A 19,394-nucleotide genomic window follows, 5' to 3' on the forward strand; every position below is an offset into this window, starting at 1 on the left:
CTCTAATGAAAAGGTCAGTGGAGCTGATCCATATCTTGACATTAAATGGAGTTGGGGGGTGATCTGTGGGGTTCATTATCTATGATTTTTCCAGTTTTTCATAATTGACATTAGTTGTATTGTCACTGGGAAAATAGATAAAATGAAGGTGAGCACCCGGTTGGTATTGAGGGAACTTAGTTTTGTATTTTAGCTATTCACATGGCTAGTCTTTCTCTACTGTTTATTTGATGGGAGTGTGACATCCTGGCTAAACCAGTGGTGTCCCAGCTCACAGTGCTGTGTCCTGTGGTCCCCAACCCCCAGGTCATGAAACGAGTGCGCACCGAACAGATTCAGATGGCAGTGTCCTGCTACCTCAAACGCCGACAGTACGTGGACGCAGACGGTCCCCTGAAGCAAGGACTGCGGCTGTCACAGACTGCTGAGGAGATGGCAGCCAACCTCACAGGTAACGGTGGGGGCTGCTCTTGGGAGAGCCGGAGCAGAAGGACTCATGCCCAGGTCCATGAGACATTACTTGCCTTCTGGAGATAATGCCGGAGAGAGCAGACTATCCAGCAGCCTCAGTGGGCAGGCAGCACAGGGGAGTGCTGGCCTCCGAGACGCTGTCTGTCCTTCAAAGCCATGCTCAAATGCCACTTCTAAAAACCTCCTGTTGCAATATATCCCTCCCCAGAATGCTGAATGCTTTTATCTCTACCAGGTGTTACAGGCAACTTTCTCCTTCTATAAACTATTATCCTGCAAGACTGACAGAGCTGGGTCTCTGTCCGCCTCCTGTGTATGCTCCCTCTGCTGTAGCCCAGGGCCTTGCCTGTGGAAGTCAGGTTTGCTTGGTGAATGAGTGCTTTGGGATCAGTGGTTGCAAATATTGGCAACATAAATATGTTCCTGAGATCTTTTTTTAATTTGGGGTTTTGTTTTCTGTTTCAAAATTGGATTCTCATTTTGAAAAATTTGTCTTAAATTCTTCTGGAGCAGCAAATAATTGTCATACTATTTTGTGAGTTCAGCTTTTTATGTGAATATAATTTTGTTTTTGAATTTATGCACTGGAGATTTGGCGGGGGGGGGGGAGTTCACGGTTCACTGTGGTGCGTTCAGGGTGATTACGAACTTGTTTCCTGGGCATAGGTGGGGTTTGAGTTAGTGTTTTCTCCAGCTTGGCCCGGTTCCTCTTACCTGCCCACCCTGGGCCCTCCCCCTCTTTGTTCCTGTCCTTCCTTCTGCTTTTCTAAAAATCTCTCACCACCTGCTCCATCTCTGAGTGGTTTTGGCCTTCATGCTGGTAGTGGCAGCCACCTTGCCTACCTTTTTCCTTCTTACCTCCAAAGTCAGGGACCCAGACCCTCTCTGCTCTCAGGGTATATGGCTGTGGCTATAGAAAAGAGTGTTGAGACAGCGAATAGCAGAGGATGTCCTCAAAAGCCTGGTTCCAGCCCTGGCCAGTTGGCTCAGTGGTAGAGCGTCGGCCTGGTGTGCAGGAGTCCTGGGTTTGATTCCCGGCCAGGGCACACAGGAGAAGCACCCATCTGCTTCTCCACCCCCCCTCTCCTTCCTCTCTGTCTCTCTCTTCCCCTCCCGCAGCCAAGGCTCCATTGGAGCAAAGTTGGCCCCGGGCACTGGGGGTGGCTCTATGGCCTCTGCCTCAGGTGCTAGAATGGCTCTGGTTGCAACCGAGTGATGCCCCAGATGGGCAGAACATCGCCTGCTGGTGGGCATGCTGGGTGGATCCCAGTCGGGCTCATGCTGTGGTCTGTCTGACTGCCTCCCCATTTCCAACTTCAGGAAAAAAAAAAAAAAAAAAAAAAGCCTGGTTTCTGGTCTCTCCAAGACAGTAGAAGAGACTCAGTTAGGCATCAACCTTCTGAGCCTTCAGCATAGAAGCCACCTATTGTTCCCTTCCCCAGACTCTACGCATCACCCTTGACAAGAACAGGGCCAGATGATAGATTTGGGATAGAGTTTGTAAATGCTTTCGGAACCTGCTGCTGCTGTCACAGCCTTTCACGTCCATCAATCGTCCCCTGCTGCCCTCTGTTCATCAGGACCTGCAGTTGTTGATAGGACATAGGGGCCAGCACTGTTGCAGACTTCAGAACTCCCCTAGTTCAGTCGCCTTAGTTACATATAATGGCTTATTAGGAGAGTCACTGTTGTTCCTGGAAAACCACCAGCAAATGTGAGAAGCGTGAAAGTAAGATTTTGTCCTAGGTCTTTTCTGTTAATCTGAGTAATCTGAATACTTCTGTCTTCACTGAGCAGATAATTATTGAACATCTGCTGTAGGCTGTGCTGGAAAGTTCTAAGGATAGCTATGATTTGCTCCATCTACTGAGGAGCTTAACTTTCCAGTCGGGAAATAGAGCAGATAAATCAGCCATAACAGAAGGGCGTATGTTAGTAAGTTCTGTGTAGGGCAGGTGCTTCAGATTCTGTAGAAGCAAAGAAGATTGTGATCTAAATTAGCCTGACAGGTCAGAGAAAGCTTCCTAAAAGTTCTCGTGGTGCCTAGCATATAGCCAGGGATCAAGGAGTCATTGGTTATTGAAGGGGTTATCCCAAGTATCAAGTGTGAATGTTGGAAAGGTCACTATGGCAGCTGTGCTGAGTGGGAAGGCCCAGATGAGAAGCAGGGAAGCTAGTTAGAAGGCCACAGAGCCATGCAGTGAGAAGGGAGAGCAGCCTGAGTTAAGAAAGGGCAATAGCAGTGGAGGAAAAGAAGAGAGGAGAGGTGTTCAGAATCTAAAGGACTTGGTAATTGATTGACTCAGGTGGTGGCAACATAAAGGTGAGGGAAGGGTTTCATTCTTCTTTCTACACCCAGCATTCTAAAACACCCTCCTGCTTCCAGCGTGTCTTTGGGCTCTGGCAGAGTACACAGACCTCTCCTCCTCTGGGTCCTGCTCTATGTCATGGCTTCCTCAGTCCTGCATTGATTACCATTCCTGCATCCATATTCCATCCTCTGAAATGTATTCATGTTTCACCCAGATTATTATGAAACATGGATTTTCTCTGTCCCAGTACCTCCCTCCTCCTGCAAAAAAAGGGGAATTTTGTTTTTCTGTTTAGAAAACCTAAACTCACAGAACAGAGATTAAGTGTATATACTGAATATTGAGACTCCAGCCTTCTTTTCCCTGGTCCTCTGCCCAGAACACTAGCAGCCAGGCACATGTCCTCCAGGAAGGCAACTAAAAGATTCTTCCTGGTGAATCTGACCTGCCCAAGAGAAAAGACCTAAAGACACTGACTTTGGGAAATGGCTCATCCGGGTCATCCTGGGCGATGAGCACATGCATGGAGTTCCTCCGTGCTGGGACTTTAAGCTGTGCACTGACCACTAGGGACTGTCAGGCCCTGGCAGAACCTCATCTACTTACTGTGAAAAATAGAGATGGAAAGAAATAGTGAAAAGCAACTTCAAGGAAGCAAACAGCAGAGGAAAGAAAACTTCAAAAATACCATCACTGTTAGTCTTGAGACAGAGAGAATGCTATTTTTAAAAAGAAAGAACGTTCTTAGACCAAAAAAAATTTATAAATTCAAATATGTGATATGAATGTGAGGGCGATCTGGCTGCGACATCTGTCACCCCATTGATCACTGTCGTTGATCCAGCTGATCTGGCTGGCTAGGCGAGGGTCCCCTTCCTCCCTCACTGCTCCATGTGCATCCGACCCGAAACTGCGCGCTGGGTCAAAGAGGACGACCTTCCCCAATAGAGGAGAGGACTATTCTTCAGTCAAGGGTATACGAGTAGCTGCGCTCCCTGCTAGATCCTCCAAACAAGTCTCAAATGCATAATAGTAAAACTGAAAAATTGGAAGAGGTGAAAGTTAAGGAAGCAGAGCAGAAAAATAAGTGGAATATGGGAGAGAAAATTAAAGGATCAATTCTGGAAATCTCACCTTGAAACAATAAGAGTGCCAGAAAGAGAAGACAAGAGAGAGTCAGCAAAATGATTCAAGAAAATTGTCCGGAACTGGAAAACATGAATTTCCAGATTGAAAGGGCCACTAAATTCCCAGCACAATGGTTATAAATAGACCCACACCAGGGCATATTATTGTCAAATGTCAGAACGTGGGCTCAGACGCTTCCAGATAAGTTGGTCATGAATCTGTGGACCTACCCTCTCTCGTTAAACTAAATTATTCCATGATTATAACTTTTCCTTCCTCTGCTGTCATTTTGTTGGGTATCAGGAGGGAGAGGAGATAGATGTGTATCCTCAGTCTGGGATATTGAACAAGAAGCCCAGAATACTTTGAAAATCTACTGAAATGTTGGTTGCTATTGATGCAAACTCAACACCCTCTCCCATCCATCCTGCCACATATTGGGCTAATAATTCTCTTTCCCCTCCCTATCTGTGTATCTTTTCCTCCTTAGTCCAATCAGAATCGGGTTGTGCCAACATAGTGTCTTCAGCCCCTTGTCAGGCAGAGCCCCAGCAATATGAAGTACAGTTCGGACGACTGCGGAACTTTCTCACCGGTAAGTACTCAGCACTAGGAACCTTTTTTTCTATTAAGGGAATAATGCCAGTTTCCCTCAAAACCTGTAATATTCCAGGTATGATGTTAAGTACTAGAGACTCAAAGGTAGTTTAACACAGTTCTTGCCTCAAACTTAGAGTCCGTTGGAATTTCTGAGAGAGTTAAATCACAAGGTTAACATTTGCAAGGGCCAGGGCTCTAAGTGTTTTATTTACTGTTTTATCCATGGCCTTCACAGTGACTGACTTGTGTTGAATAAATGAAAGCTAAATCAGCCCTGTAGAGTAACATGTTTAAATAGTGTGTTTGAAATGTACATTGGTATCATTAATAATAGTATACAGTATACGTCAAATGGTCTTTCCCCTTATTTCCAAAAGTGCAAGACAATAGTTTCCATGAACCAAAATTAAAAATTGTAATTTCAATCAGCTTGTGGGTGGTATAATGAAACACAACACAATATCAGTAGCTATGAGTTCTAATCAGTTCTTCTGATCACTGTGTGACTTTTTAAATCAGTCACTTTTTTAAAATGGAGTCACTTAGCCTTTCTGGGGCCTTTGCTTCCAGAAATGAAGAAGGCATTTCAAACGGGAAACCAACTGATTTCATCCAGTCCTAAGATGACTGATTATATTTTTAATCTTAGAAAGATGATTGCAGTAAGAGAGACCATGTTGATTCTAGTTATTAGTCTTTTGTTGAGTACTTTATGTAAAACAACTTTATGTATAAGAAATACAACATATTCTCTGTCCTCAGAGGATTGAGAGTAATTAGCATGTATTAGTGGGAATACTTTGAAATTGTTTTATTTTTCTTTTCTTATTTGAATAATCCTTGGATTAATCTTAATGGTAAAGATGTTTATAAGGTATCAATATGTAAACCAAAATAATATACCCTGTTTTACACACACTTACTTAGAGTTGTCCTGATTTTACTTGATCCTTAGGTTAGTTTTTTGTGTGTTTTTTTTTTTTTTTGTATTTTTCTGAAGTTGGAAACGGGGAGGCAGTCAGACTCCTGCGTGCACCCGACCTGGATCCACCCGGCACGCCTACCAGGGGGCAATCTACCCATCTGGGGGGGTCGCTCTGCCGCAATCAGAGCCATTCTAGCGCCTGAGGCAGAGGCAATAGAGCCATCCTCAGTGCCCAGGCAAACCCTGCTCCAGTGGAGCCCCAGCTACGGGAGGGGAAGAGAGAGACAGAGTGGAAGGAGAGGGGGAGGGGTGGAGAAGCAGAAGGGCGCTTCTCCTGTGTGCCCTGGCCGGGAATCGAACCCGGGACTCCCGCACGCCAGGCCGACGCTCTACCACTGAGCTAACCGGCCAGGGCCTAGGTTAGTATTTTAAAGGTAAGAATCCATACTTTCTGTATTCTTTGGTTGGGGAAATTGGGGAAATGGCCAAAATGGTACAGGAAATAAAGGTTACAAAATAAAACCATAGAGAGGGTTATCTTATCGGTCTCACAGTTGTTGAGTAGTGAAATTCATAACTACAGACTAGTTTGTTAAATAGTTACAAAAATGGGAAAAAAAATTCATAAAGATTAAAGTTTTAATGAAAAGAGTCTATTATGTTTAGCTGGAAAGAAGGAAATTCCATTAAGCTCCTCATATCATATGAATGTTAAATATCTCAGAACAGTGATCAGCTGCTTTCCATCTCCACTATGGATAAAAAAGAAAAATTGAATTTATAAGAAGGATTTCATTCAGAGGTAAGCAAGAACTTGGAGATAATGAGTTATTTTTTAATTGTTGATGTTGGTTTTTAAGGCTTTAATTGGTTTTTAAATTTTTAAATCAGTATTTAGAGAGCTAATTTACTTGGTTTTTTAAAAATGGTGATTTTGTCTCCATGGTAGATTTCTCTCGCATTCTAGTGGTGGCGAGGCTGGCTCAGAGAGAGGAGGGTGGCAGAGTCCCCGCCCCTTTTGCCTTTCTCTTTAGTCCTTCAGCCTATGTTTGTGTTAAGCACTGCCAGCGTACCAGGCTAGATGTTGCAATACACAATATTGATCACTAATGTGGTTTATCCTGATACAAGTTTTCTGTTCATATTTATCTCTTTTGGACCTTGATATTTTTAAAAAATATTTGCCAGAGCTCCTAAAGTAAAATAACTATCTACTCCTCGCATTTGATGGTGTAGTTTTTTTTCCTAAAATGTGGCACCTTCTTCATATTTCTCTTGCCCAGAAATTTACATTTCCATGTATTGGGATATGACAACATTTTTCTTCGTAATTTTGTGTATTGTTTAAAAACTGAGAAAGTTGTCTGTTATAGTGTCTGTAATTTAATTCTTTAATCCATTGGTCACAGATTATTTGGAAGGGGTGAATATATATGTTTCTCCTTAAAGACTGCTTTTCCTGGAACATTTTTCTCTACCTTCAGGTCTCTGAAGAGCAGTCAACCAAATCAAATGAACAAATATTTCCTGGGCACCAAGATCAAGTATAACATGTAGCCATTCATCTAAATTGGAAACTAATCATAACATAAGTCTAAAAGTAAAAGTTTTTAAATAAAATCTAAATTTGAACATAGAACTGTTTTTACAAACCAGTGTGAAATCAGCCGTTGAATGTTGTCCATAGAGGATTTGCACTTGGAATGGAAGGAGAAACAAATTGAGATGGTGGTGTAGTCAGAGAAGGCCTTAGTAGGATGCAGGATTTAAGTTAGCACTTGGAAGATGGGTTGGAAGTTGGTTGCAGCCAACTGTGGAAGAGAGGAAGTAGGAGGATCAGGGTACGTGGAAAGATGGGAGCAATAGTGCAAGATGACAGGAATGGCATTCTTGTGCAGGAGCAGTGAAGGGTCCGGCTTTGTTGAGAATAGGGCTCTCAGGTTGGAGATGAAGCCAGACACATGGGAGTCCAAACCTCATCTTCTGTGATGGAGACAACCGTTGATGTGACTAGAGGTCGGAAAGGAGTTTGTAATAGGATTTGTAAGAGGGGTGACTAGGAAGCCAGCCTGAGGTCCACCACAGTGCTTGAGATGTGCAGAGAATAGGCCCAGAATTGCCAGTGTGGTGGGAATGGAAAGCAGGGTCTTGCTTTCATATTTAGATTAACCAAGCCAGACTCTCCAAGGCTTGGAAGTAAAGGAGGAAGAAGAGGTGAGAATGTCTTAAGCTCCAGGGAGGGGCCTAAAATATATTGAACAGAAGTAAGACCATTATGGATGTAAAGGGTCTGGCTCAAAGGAGGTGGATGCACATTCAGTGTTCATTCAACGTGAAAAGGAGCCCGAAAGCCGAGAGGTGAAGGGCGGGAAGGTAAAGGGTCAAGCCAGATGATGTCAGTATTTCAGAACAAAGGACAGGATGTCATGGTCAGTGGCATCCAGCCCTACTAGAATGAGGGCTGACAAGCTCTGTTTGTGTTTAACTTAATGTCCTTTTCACTACAAATTTCTGCAAACGCCATGAAAAACTCCGTCGTTCTTAGGTTTTAACATCAGCAGAGTGGAGGACCAAGTAGACATTCATTATATATTCAGTGGCTAGATGGATGGAAAGAAGATGAAACACACGTTTCAGAAGATGTGTTAATTTGTAATGAGAAAAAATACATACTTTAAGCAAGCACAGCCTGACCTGTGGTGGCACAGTGGATAAAGCGTTGACCTGGAACACTGAGGTCGCAGGTTCAGAACCCTGCACTTGTCTGGTCAAGTCACATACGGGAGTTGATGCTTCCTGCTCCTCCCCCCTTTCTCTCTCTTTCTCTCTCTTTCTCTCTCTCATACTCTCTACTCCCTCTCCTCTCTAAAATAAATAAATAAGCAAGCACACTTTTGGTAAAATATACAGTGTATGTTGTGACTGCAAGGGAGCAATGGTCAAAAAGAGTTAAGGCGAGTTTACCGTATTTCACATATAGAATGTGTTGATTGATGTTTATTTTATACATAACATGCTGTTCTATTCAAACAAGAGAAAAAAATTAAGCAGTTTTGAAACTGAGCTCAAACAACAGTGAATTTCAATAAGTTTTAAAGCAGTGCATCCTTATTTCTTGATGGCTATATTTTTTTCTAAACTTACCAAAAATAAAATGCCTCTCATTTGAAAAATAAGCCTGAAACTAAGATTTTAAGGAGTTGAAAACACTTCTTCATCACAATAAAATATATAGGCAGTCTAATTGATAAGGGTGGAATCTTTTTTTTTTAATAGTATTTTGAGAAATAAACTTTACAGAGGTTTTCTACAGAATACAGTATTTAAAGAAATACCAAAATCTGTATTAGTCAGTGTTCTCCAGAGAAATATAATCAACAGAATGTATATATAGAGAGATTTATTAAGAAATTGACTCATGTGATTATGTGGGTGAGCAGGCCCACAGTCTTCAGGGCTGGCCAACAGGCTGAAGACCCAGCAAGATCAAATCCAAGAGCGGGTGGTGGTGGGGGGAGGTCTTTGTTCTCTTAAGGCTTTCAACTGATTGAGTCCCACACATATTGAGGGAGGATAATCTGCTTTACTCAAAGACTACTGATTTAAATGTTAATCTCATCTAAAAGTTACCTTCCCAGAAACATCTAGAACAGTGATTCTCAACCTTTCTAATGCCGTAACCCTGCAATACAGTTCCTCATGTTGCGGTGACCCCAAACCAAAAAATAATTTTGGTTGCTACTTCATAACTGTAATTTTGCTACAGTTATGATTCGGAATGTAAATACCTGATATACATTATGTATTCTCATTGCTACAAATCAAACATAATTTAAACATAGTGATTAATCACAAAAACAATATTTAATTATATATTGAGAAATATTTATTACTAATGGACCTCCTTACCTAGTGTATTGGGGCTACCATTCCGTAAATAGCTGCTTAACTAATGGATCTGTTTTTTCCAGATTAGTGGCAGGTTTTCTATATAGAACAGTGTGAACTACGTCATAGGATACACTGCAGTTTCTGCACAGCATGGTATCTTTCAGGGCTCTTTCACACTATAAAGCAGCGGTTTCTGCAGTGGAATCCACATCTCCTTTACTTCAATGGGAGACCCGTGGATTCTGCAGAAGAGAGATCCCCTGTACGGCAGAAATGCAGTTCTGACACATTTCTTCCTCTCCTATTCAAGTCAACTCCCAATAGACTGAAAGAGGCCTCACACTGAGGAATCTGCTGTGCAGATTCTGCAGTGTAAAAGATCTGCCTCCTATAGAAGTCTACTGGGGGTGGCGGATTCCACCTTTGGAATTTTTCTGTTCTAGGAAAAGTTCTAGCGTGGAAAAAATTAAGCAACATGCTCTATATTTGATCGGAATCTGCTGCGGCCTCCCATTGACTTGAATAGGAGAGGAAGAAATGTGTCTGAAACTGTCATTTCTCCGCCTCTTATTGAAATCAAAAGGAGGCTGCGGTGGATTGTGTGGTAACCCAAGATTCTCGGGAGCTCTCTTCCACAAAATCCGCAGCACTCCCAATGAAATCAATAGGAGGCGGATTCAATGCTGGAAACCGCTGATTTCAGCAGTTTCCTCATTCAGAATATGGGAAAATAGTGGGAGATAATTATACATTGGGGAACAGTGTGAACTACATCTTATAGTGGTCTCTTATAGTATAAGACCGATGTAGTTCACACTGTGTAAATGTATGGTGTTTTGTGTAAGTGTAAGCTGCTTTGTGTACTGTGTAATGATTACACACAAAGCACCTTACACTTACACAGTATTGTGTGTATGGTGTGTATACTGTTTTTACATTATTAACCTTTTTTACACCAGCAGGCTGTCTCACAGGCTCTCTTGGCTCTCCGCCTCTTGCCTCTCCGCCTCCTAGGCTTCTGTCCTCTGGCGCTTGCTGCCCCTACCCACTGATGACATCAGCAAGCACCGGACACACATATTGCACTGCTATGGATGAGCAGCCATGCTGCTATGGACTGTGGAGCGTCCCCCCCCTTCCCCCGCCCTTAGGCCCCGGACAGATAATGCAATCATATCTGCGCATGACCGCAGGCATTCAGTTTGGAATGCATGTCCATAATGGCGTGCGTTCAAGCTGAATAGCGCTGCTGCAGACCGTAGCGCAGCTTCTCAGCAGCTAAAGCCATCGGAAATATGTATTTTCCGATGGCTTTAGGCAACCCCTGTGTTTTGGTCGTTGGACCCCCGCCGGGGTCGAGACTCACAGGTTGAGAACCACTGATCTAGAACAATGTTTGACCAAGTATAAGGCTGCTGTGGCCCAGCCAAGTTGACCCATAAAATTAACCATTACAAGGCCCCTGTCAAATTGGTACCCATTTCCATCTTTTTAAAGCACACTTAATCTTCAAGGAAAGACAGTTAACAGGTTATAATATGGCCTACTATAATCCAGCTCTCCTGAGCATAGCTGAAGATGCACTAATCCCCCAGAGAGGAAGTAGAGTTCTTGGTGATGCTCACTCTTCTCCTGATATGCCCTTACTAAATACCGTGATGTCTAGTTAACAATACTTAAATACTATGATATAAAGTCAGTGTAACTTAAATTATATATTAAAGGGATAGAGGAAAAGACATTTACATATATAAACACACATATTAATAACAAAACAGAAAGGATACTCATGACAATTGCAGTCCTCATTTCTGTAAGTCACATAGTCATAGCTGATATTTAACTGTGTTCTTCACTGTCCATTCAGCAAGCATCTCAGCTGGTCCTGGCTATTTACTGAGTGGTGTGACCCAACCTTCCTTCCTGAAGGGTCTGGGCCATTACTAGCCCTGCCTGGATTGGGTTGTGGTTTCTATCGATCTTAACTACAGGGCACGCTAATCTAAGGAACACCCTCTGGGGTCTTATATTTTCCAGACGTACTCTTCCTTGTCTCTGTGGTGAAATAGCTGTCCAGTTTCCCCTTGGTAGTCCAGATCAGTCACCCCAGCTAGCACAGGGACCCCCTTCTCTGCCTGTGGATGCAGTCATGAAAAGCCCAAAGTGGCCAGGTGAAAGTCTTTCCTTCCAGTTCAGTGGAATTATTATAATTTAAGTTCATGTTCTATATATGTATTTAAGTAGGGACACCTGTATTCTAAAATGCATATATAATACTAGAAAGCCCGGCGGTCATACGAAATGACCACTGTTCTAGATATTATAAATTGTAATTAAAATGATTTGTGCAAAGGTGTCTGCTAATTCAAACTGAATTACCCAGGGCAGGCGGCGAGGACGCCCCTTTGCTTACTGCCCCATGGGGTTTCCCCCTTCTACTTGCTTAATTGCTTAAAGTAGAGTGCAATGAAGGAAACCACTGGCGGTACATTTCTTAAGAGCCACCACTAGCTCAATAAATAAAGGTGATTTAAATAATAAAATGTTAATTCACATGTCAAAGATCTCTTTGTACACAACATTTCTTGTGTAGATCTTTCCATCATTTTTAAGCTCGCCTTGCAGAGGACCATCAATTATTTTTAATTTTTACGTCCGTTCTTTCACGAACTCTTGAACAGGCAACATAAAGTTGACCGTGTCCAAATGCAGGCTCAGGTAAAAAAATGCCAACACACTTAAGCGTTTGGCCCTGAGGTTTATTGATGGTCATAGCAAAGGCAAGTTTTACAGGAAGTTGTCTACGTCTCAATTGAAATGGCAACCCTGTTTGAGATGGAGCCAAATCAATTCTTGGAATTACATGTATTTCACCTTTAGAGGAGCCGGTCAAAAATTTAGCTATTATGACATTATTTTTCAATTGGAGAACCTCTAGTCTTGTACCATTGCAAAGACCCCTTCTGGTATTAAGATTTCTTAACAGCATAATAATTGCTCCAATCTTTAACCTCAGTTTGTGAGGTGGCATGCCAGAAGGCAGGACTATTTGAATGCCGTGGCAACTTCACCCCATTGGCTAGTATAGTTATGCAAGCAACCAATAAGCTATCGGCAACAAACAGACACTTAAGCCTCATATAATAAAGATAATTAATTCACCTATGATAAAGTGAAATAAGGTATTAAGCAGAGATAGCATGGTGGTAACATTTATCATCAAATTAGGGAGGCAAGATTCCCTAATGCAGTGTTCCTAAATCTTGAGCCATGTGTGTGTTTCTTTTCCAAAAAAAATACTAGCAGAAGTGCTAGGTGTACAAACATTACATTAGATATAAAACCTTTATGCTTACTATATTTCTGAATGAAACCTAAACTTACAAATAAAGTATAAGCAAAAACCACAAAAGCAATAAAGTTCAAATTAACAGTGAGTGAGTGTAATGGATGGATTTTGCCGGAATTAATTGGCTGCTCCGTGTGGGCACAGGGATGGTGCTGATGGCGGTGACACAGGCTGGTTCCATTCAGCTCTCCTGAGGCACCTGTGTCCTGCAGTGGCCCTGCTCTCTGCTGCTGATGTAGGTGTTAGACGCACCTCTGAGCTTTTCTCATTGGCCCATGACAAAGCTGTACACTCTTTTGAATATTCTTTGTCATGGTGTTCAAGTCTGAAATTGGCAAATGGTTTAGGCTTAATGACATGAAAATGTCTGGTTTGTAACTGATCACTGCAAAAGAGAAGTTTTACTGTTTAACCAACAAAATCAAAATGAGTATACTGACAGGACAATTAAGAATGAATGTTGTCATCTTAACATTAGGATATGCCAGCCTGGGTAGCCAGGCATGTTAATGAACCTACTAAAATAAGTACTTTGATTGCCGGGGTCCAGCCCCGGGGGGAATCCAGGGGTCCCACAGGAAGAGACGGCGTCAGCACGAATTGAGTGAGAGAGCCGAATTCTTTTCTTTCTCATTCTCTCGTTAGCATTTACTGCCAGGCATCTCTGCCAAATGCTGGTCTAGCTTTCTTTTTATGCACACACACTAAGTTACAATCACATGGTATTTTGTTTCACTATGGTTACATATTTCCAGATAACAGTTAATTCATATCTATAAGCTACAAATCAGGTGGTAAGTTATTCAAAGTACAATTATACAATAACTTGAATAGCAATAACAATATTGGTACAAACTTCTAAAAGATTAGTACTAATTAATAACTCTACCTTACTGTTGTTGTGAGTCAAGGGCGCAGAGAGAGATTAGCAGACGAAATCATCAAGGACTAGCAAAGGACCACCGCTTGCTCAGGCAAATGGCCCTGAGTTCATGCAGTGTTCTAATTTTTCTCACAAAACTTCAAAAGGCTTGCTTATTCAGAAACTGGCATAGCATCAAGAGTAATTTTTGCTTAAAGATACATAGAGTGCACCTGCAAGATAGCTTAGTAGCAACATAATATCAGAAGGCATTAATTGCTATTGCTGCTATGGATCCCACCACATTCCTCTCCTTATTCTTGGAAAATACAAAAATCTCATGAGAATGTTTTACTGAGAAAAAGCCCAGCAACTGCCTTCAGTCACAAAACAAGTCTCTTATCAAAACATTCTTTACTTGCCGGCTGTGCTCCTATCCAAGGCCACGCAACGGGCCACTCCACTACACCTTACCTAAGATTCTATTGTCTAGTCAAATTTTATTTATTTACTATATTCATACACTAGTTAAGTTCTAACTTTATTCTTTCTAACATGATTAATAAGAAGAAATTCTCCTACAAACTTAACCCTTTACGAAGGATATCATAGCCAGCCTCTTATGTTTATGAGCCCAGTTCAAGGGCTTTTCTGTGGAACTTACACTTTCTGTCTCATTTCCAAAGAAATTACTACGAATCTACAGGGAAAGCACGGTACTATTATCCCTGTGCCATAAATAATAGCACACACCCAGAAAAGGGGGGATATAAGGCCAGATTAATTCAAAAAGGTCAAAGGGGGAAGTATCGTTGTGCCTTTCCTTTGCGGTGACTTTGTCAACCCGCAACCATTGGTCTTCAATGCGGTGACTTTGTCAATCAGCAGTTTTTGATCTTCTGCTGTGTCCTTGTCAGCCAGCAGTTGTGGGTCTTCTCCTGCTGTGACCTTGTCAGCCAGCAGTTGTGGATCTTCTCTGCTGTGACCTTGTCAGCCAGCAGTCGTTGATCGGCTCCCGACATTTGATATCTGATATTCCTGCAGATTATGAATGCCAACAGTAATCACAAAACAAAATAGAGCACCAAAATTCATATGTCAATACTTATTTGCTAAATGGCCTTCCAGATAAGTCTGAATATACTTGTGTTCATTGTGTTTTAATTATCATCTAGTTAAAAAGTTTTTCTAAAGAACTCATACATACCCTTCCAAGAATATATCTGCAGACATCTCCAGAGGTCTGAGTTTCCCAATTTTAGAAACACTAATGTATTGGGGAAAATACTGAACCTTGAAGATCTGGATAGAAGCTACTGAATTGTTGTAAGAACTTGGGCTAGTCACTTAACCTCTCTGGGCATCAAATTCCTGATTTGTGGCCAACTTCACCAACCACATTTGCTGGACTTCAGAGCCTATGTTCTTCCTTCTTCAGTCAAAAGCCTGGACTTTTGTGTCCGTAGTCATGGTGCACTTTTTTTTTTTTTTTTTTTCATTTTTCTGAAGCTGGAAACAGGGAGAGACAGTCAGACAGACTCCCGCATGCGCCCGACCGGGATCCACCCGGCACGCCCACCAGGGGGCGATGCTCTGCCCACCAGGGGGCGATGCCATGGTGCACTTTTGACCAGTCACAGGAAAGCAACAAAAGACGATAAAAATGTGAAATTGCACCAAATAAAAGGAAAACCCTCCCAGTTTCTGTAGGATGATGTGGCAGCATGTGCAGATGATGATGTAACACTGTGTATACAGCGGAGCAGCCCATGGCCATGCCATTCAAGATGTGGACGGTACAGAGGAAAGTTTAGTGTGTTCTGTGGCTCACTAAATTCGAATCCATGACCAAAGTGCAACGTGAATATCTATCGGCGCATTTATAATGAAGCGCCACCACATAGGAATAACATTACTCGGTGGGATAAGCAGTTGAAAGAAACCGGCAGTTTGGTGGAGAAACCCTATTCTGGTTGGCCATCAGTCAGTGATGAGTCTGTAGAGGCTATACAGGATAGCTACCTAAGGAGCCCTAAAATATCTGTGTGTGAGGCCACATTGAACTGCACTGAATAGGTATGAAACTGGGAGTTTTCCTTTTATTTGGTGCAGATTTCACGTTTCTATCATCTTTTGTTGCTTTCCTATGACTGGTCAAAAGTGCACCATGACTTTACGGACACACTATATTTCCATCACTAGACTCAGAAAATAGGATCCTGACAAGAAAGTGTTGTGTGATAGTGGGCCCCCCAGGAATGTGACATTGTTCTTGGAGATTATACTGATTATAAAGTCCTCACTTTTTTCCGTTATAGATTCTGATTCCCAGCATAGCCATGAAGTGATGCCTCTCCTCTATCCTCTCTTTGTCTACCTCCATCTCAACCTGGTCCAGAACAGTCCGAAGAGCATGGTGGAAAGTTTTTACAGTCGCTTCCATGGGATGTTTCTGCAGAATGCCAGCCAGAAGGATGTCATTGAGCAGCTACAGACCACACAGACTGTCCAGGACATCCTGTCTAACTTTAAGCTTCGAGCATTCCTAGATAACAAGTACGTGGTCCGTCTCCAAGAAGACAGTTACAACTACCTTATCCGCTACCTCCAAAGTGACAACAACACGGCCTTGTGCAAAGTCCTCACCTTGCATATCCATCTTGATGTGCAGCCTGCCAAGAGAACAGATTACCAACTCTATGCCAGCGGTAGCTCCTCACGAAGTGAGGGCAACGGCTTAGAGCCTGCCGACATGCCTGCTCCGATTCTGCAGAACGAGGCTGCGCTGGAGGTCTTGCAGGAGAGCATTAAGCGTGTCAAGGATGGCCCTCCCTCCCTCACCACCATCTGTTTCTATGCCTTCTATAACACAGAGCAGCTGCTGAACACGGCAGAAATCTCCCCAGACAGCAAGCTGCTTGCTGCTGGGTTTGACAACTCCTGTATCAAACTATGGAGTTTACGATCCAAGAAGTTAAAATCAGAACCCCATCAAGTAGACGTGTCCCGCATCCACTTGGCTTGTGATGTTCTGGAAGAGGAGGTATGAATATTGTTTTTCTTCCCTACATCTGCCTTGCTAATTTGCTTAGAATATTTTTTTCCAGATGTGGCTGATCTTATGGAAAATGAACTTCATTTCCCTCAACCTATAGTTAAAGCCAGACTAATGCCATTTAAGCTGTAGGCATGGATGTCCTGATCATGCCTAATCTCGGAAAAGAGGAAAACAATTTTTAACATTAACTGAACATTACTAATGATGGTCAGAATTTACTACCATCTGAAATGTGGATAACATTGCTAAGCCTAATTAAAGGCCTTGAGCTAATACTGAGATTTGCAGTAAGTGCATGGACATGTGAACGTTAACAATTACAAGTAAGATTCCCGGGTCAGAAGGGGTCTGCATTTTCATTTGGGATAAATAGTGTGCCATTTCCCAGTCCCATCAAAATAAGCGAGAAGCCCAGTTTCTGTGCACCTACAAGGGGTGCACAGCCTTTCTGAGTCAGCAGGAGTCCTCTAGCATCACGTGCCCCATAGTGGTCCACACCTTGTTCTGAAAAGGACAGAAAGCATAGTTGACATTTCACCCATCAGTCAGTGTAATGATCTTGTTTGCTCTGTTTGGGGATGGTCATTGAAAGGGGTAGGCTGAGTGGCTTGAGTGTCAGGTCACTGAGAATCACTGGGTGCAGGGAGATAGAACTTGAACTTTACAGAGTTAACTTTCCCTGAGAGACCGCATAAATGCTGAGGGCTGGAATGTTTTGATCACATCACCACTGAAAATCAGATAGCTGTGCTTCAACTTGCTTTGGAGGGAAAATTCTCTGTGTGGGATTAGAAAATTAAGGAATTAAATAAAAAACCCACGAGTTAATTTCCAGCTGCTTCTAGGATATCAAGAATATTGGATGTAGGCTCTGGCTGGTTGGCTCAGTGGTAGAGCACTGGCCCAGCATATAGATGTCCTGGGTTCGATTCCCTGTCAGGGCACACAGGAGAAGCAACCATCTGCTTCTTCACCTCTCCCTCCCCCCCCCTCTCTGTCTCTCTCCCCTCTCCCTCTCTCTTTCTCTCTCTTCCCCTTCCATGGCCATGGCTCAGTTGGTTTGAGTGAGTTGGCCTCTGGTGGTGAGGATGGCTCCATGACCTCTGTCTCAGGTGCTAAAAAATGACTCTGAGCAACAGAGCAAGACCCCAGATGGGCAGAGCATTGCCTCCTAGTGGGCTTGCCCAGTGAATCCTGGTCAGGGTGCATGCAGGAGTCTGTCTCTCTGCCTCCCTTCCTCTCACTGGGGGGGGGGGGGGGGGGGATATATATATGTGATGTACAAGTTAAGCTCTTTTTTTCTATTCCTGTTCTCTTACCTTTCAGTTAGTATAGTATGGCCTTTGAATGTTTGTTTCTTACAACTGAGCAATACAATTCATGGAGCTTGTCATGAGGAAAGAGTCTAAATTCCAATGAATAAACTTTGATTTCTAGAATTTTATGGCACTCTCTAAAATGTTTTTTTTATTGCACATGTATTGAATTATCAAATTTCTCTGTTCTTTGGAGACAGTTCTAGTCTCTTGGGGGTCTTCACATGCAACTGAGGATACAGCCCTAATTTTATTTCTCTGTAAATACAGGAAATTTTATTTCTACTGACAAGCTCAAATGATACTGAGCTTGGGAATATTCTAGGCATTAAAAGTTAATATAGCCTGACCTGTGGTGGCGCAGTGGATAAAGCGTCAACCTAGAAACACTGAGGTTGCCGGTTCAAAACCCTGGGCTTGCCTGGTCAAGGCACATATGGGAGTTGATGCTTCCTGCTCCTCCCCCTTCTCTCTCTCTCTCAATCTCTCTCTCTCTCTATCTATCTCCCCCCTCCTCTCTAAAAAATGAATAAATAAATAAAAATTAAAAAAAAAAAGTTAATATAAGGGAAGACAGCAAAGAAAGATAGATACAAAGATGGAAAAAAACATTAGACTAAAATAAATTTTAAGATTTTCCCCTGGCTGTATGACTTGTTCTCTGAAGGTGAAGAATAGCTTGATGAATTCCAGGAAATGAAAGAAACTCGGAATGGCTGGAGTTGGAGGAAACTATGGTGCCGCTCTCCAGGAAATTATAGTAGCCCAGACTAGGGTAGTGACAGTGGACAGAAATGCAGTGGATGGGTTAGACAAGAGCTCGTTTACTGGACTAATGGAGGGACTGAGGGGAGGAAGATCAAGGATGACATCTGTGTCTCAGGCTTGCACAATGGAGTGGTTGGTGGAGGAACTGTCCACCTGAAAGAGAACAAAGGACACAAGGGGAGCAGTTAGCTGTTGGTTTAAGTAACTTTCTGGTTTATTGACCATTAATTGAAAGTAGTAAAGACAACAAATTTCATTTTAAACTTTAGAGCTAAAAGTTGAGATATCAAATTATTATTATTATTTTGTTGATTGATTTTAGAGAGAGAGAGAAAGTGTGGGAGAGAGAGAAACATCTTGTATATGCCCTGACCAGGGATCAAAGCCACAACTTTGGCATATTGGAATAACTCTAACCAATTGAGCTACCCAGCCAGGGTAGCTTGATATCCTAGAAGCAGCTGGAAATTAACTCGTGGGTTTTTTATTTAATTCCTTAATTTTCTAATCCCACACAGAGAATTTTCCCTCCAAAGCAAGTTGAAGCACAGCTATCTGATTTTCAGTGGTGATGTGATCAAAACATTCCAGCCCTCAGCATTTATGCGGTCTCTCAGGGAAAGTTAACTCTGTAAAGTTTATTTACAGAGAAATAAAATTAGGGCTGTATCCTCAGTTGCATGTGAAGACCCCCAAGAGGCTAGAACTGTCTCC

The 19,394-nt window shown here is 42.5% G+C and overlaps 1 protein-coding gene and 1 long non-coding RNA gene across 6 annotated transcripts in view; one reads left to right on the forward strand and one right to left on the reverse strand.

The window, feature by feature from the left end:
- The window catches only part of TAF5L (TATA-box binding protein associated factor 5 like), a 42,138-nt gene that overhangs the window by 15,482 nt on the left and 7,262 nt on the right, over positions 1-19,394 (forward strand). For 3 of the 5 annotated variants that reach the window (XM_066235021.1, XM_066235028.1, XM_066235037.1), the window contains exons 2-4: positions 307-451; positions 4,402-4,506; positions 15,857-16,581. In XM_066235021.1, the coding sequence (XP_066091118.1) occupies positions 310-451; positions 4,402-4,506; positions 15,857-16,581 (972 nt within the window). In that variant the 5' untranslated portion in view covers positions 307-309. Of the gene's footprint in view, positions 1-306; positions 452-4,401; positions 4,507-6,160; positions 6,239-15,856; positions 16,582-19,394 lie in introns of those variants that run through there. The other 2 variants (XM_066235045.1, XM_066235053.1) reach the window with 2 other exon arrangements.
- The window catches only part of LOC136308019 (uncharacterized), a 172,941-nt gene continuing 167,986 nt past the window's right edge, over positions 14,440-19,394 (reverse strand). Inside the window, exon 3 of the long non-coding RNA XR_010726035.1 lies at positions 14,440-14,514. This is a non-coding gene — a long non-coding RNA (uncharacterized lncRNA). The remainder of the gene's footprint in view (positions 14,515-19,394) is intronic.

The sequence above is a fragment of the Saccopteryx bilineata genome, chromosome 1 (assembly GCF_036850765.1).
Source record: "Saccopteryx bilineata isolate mSacBil1 chromosome 1, mSacBil1_pri_phased_curated, whole genome shotgun sequence".
In the NCBI taxonomy this organism is placed as follows: domain Eukaryota; kingdom Metazoa; phylum Chordata; class Mammalia; order Chiroptera; family Emballonuridae; genus Saccopteryx; species Saccopteryx bilineata.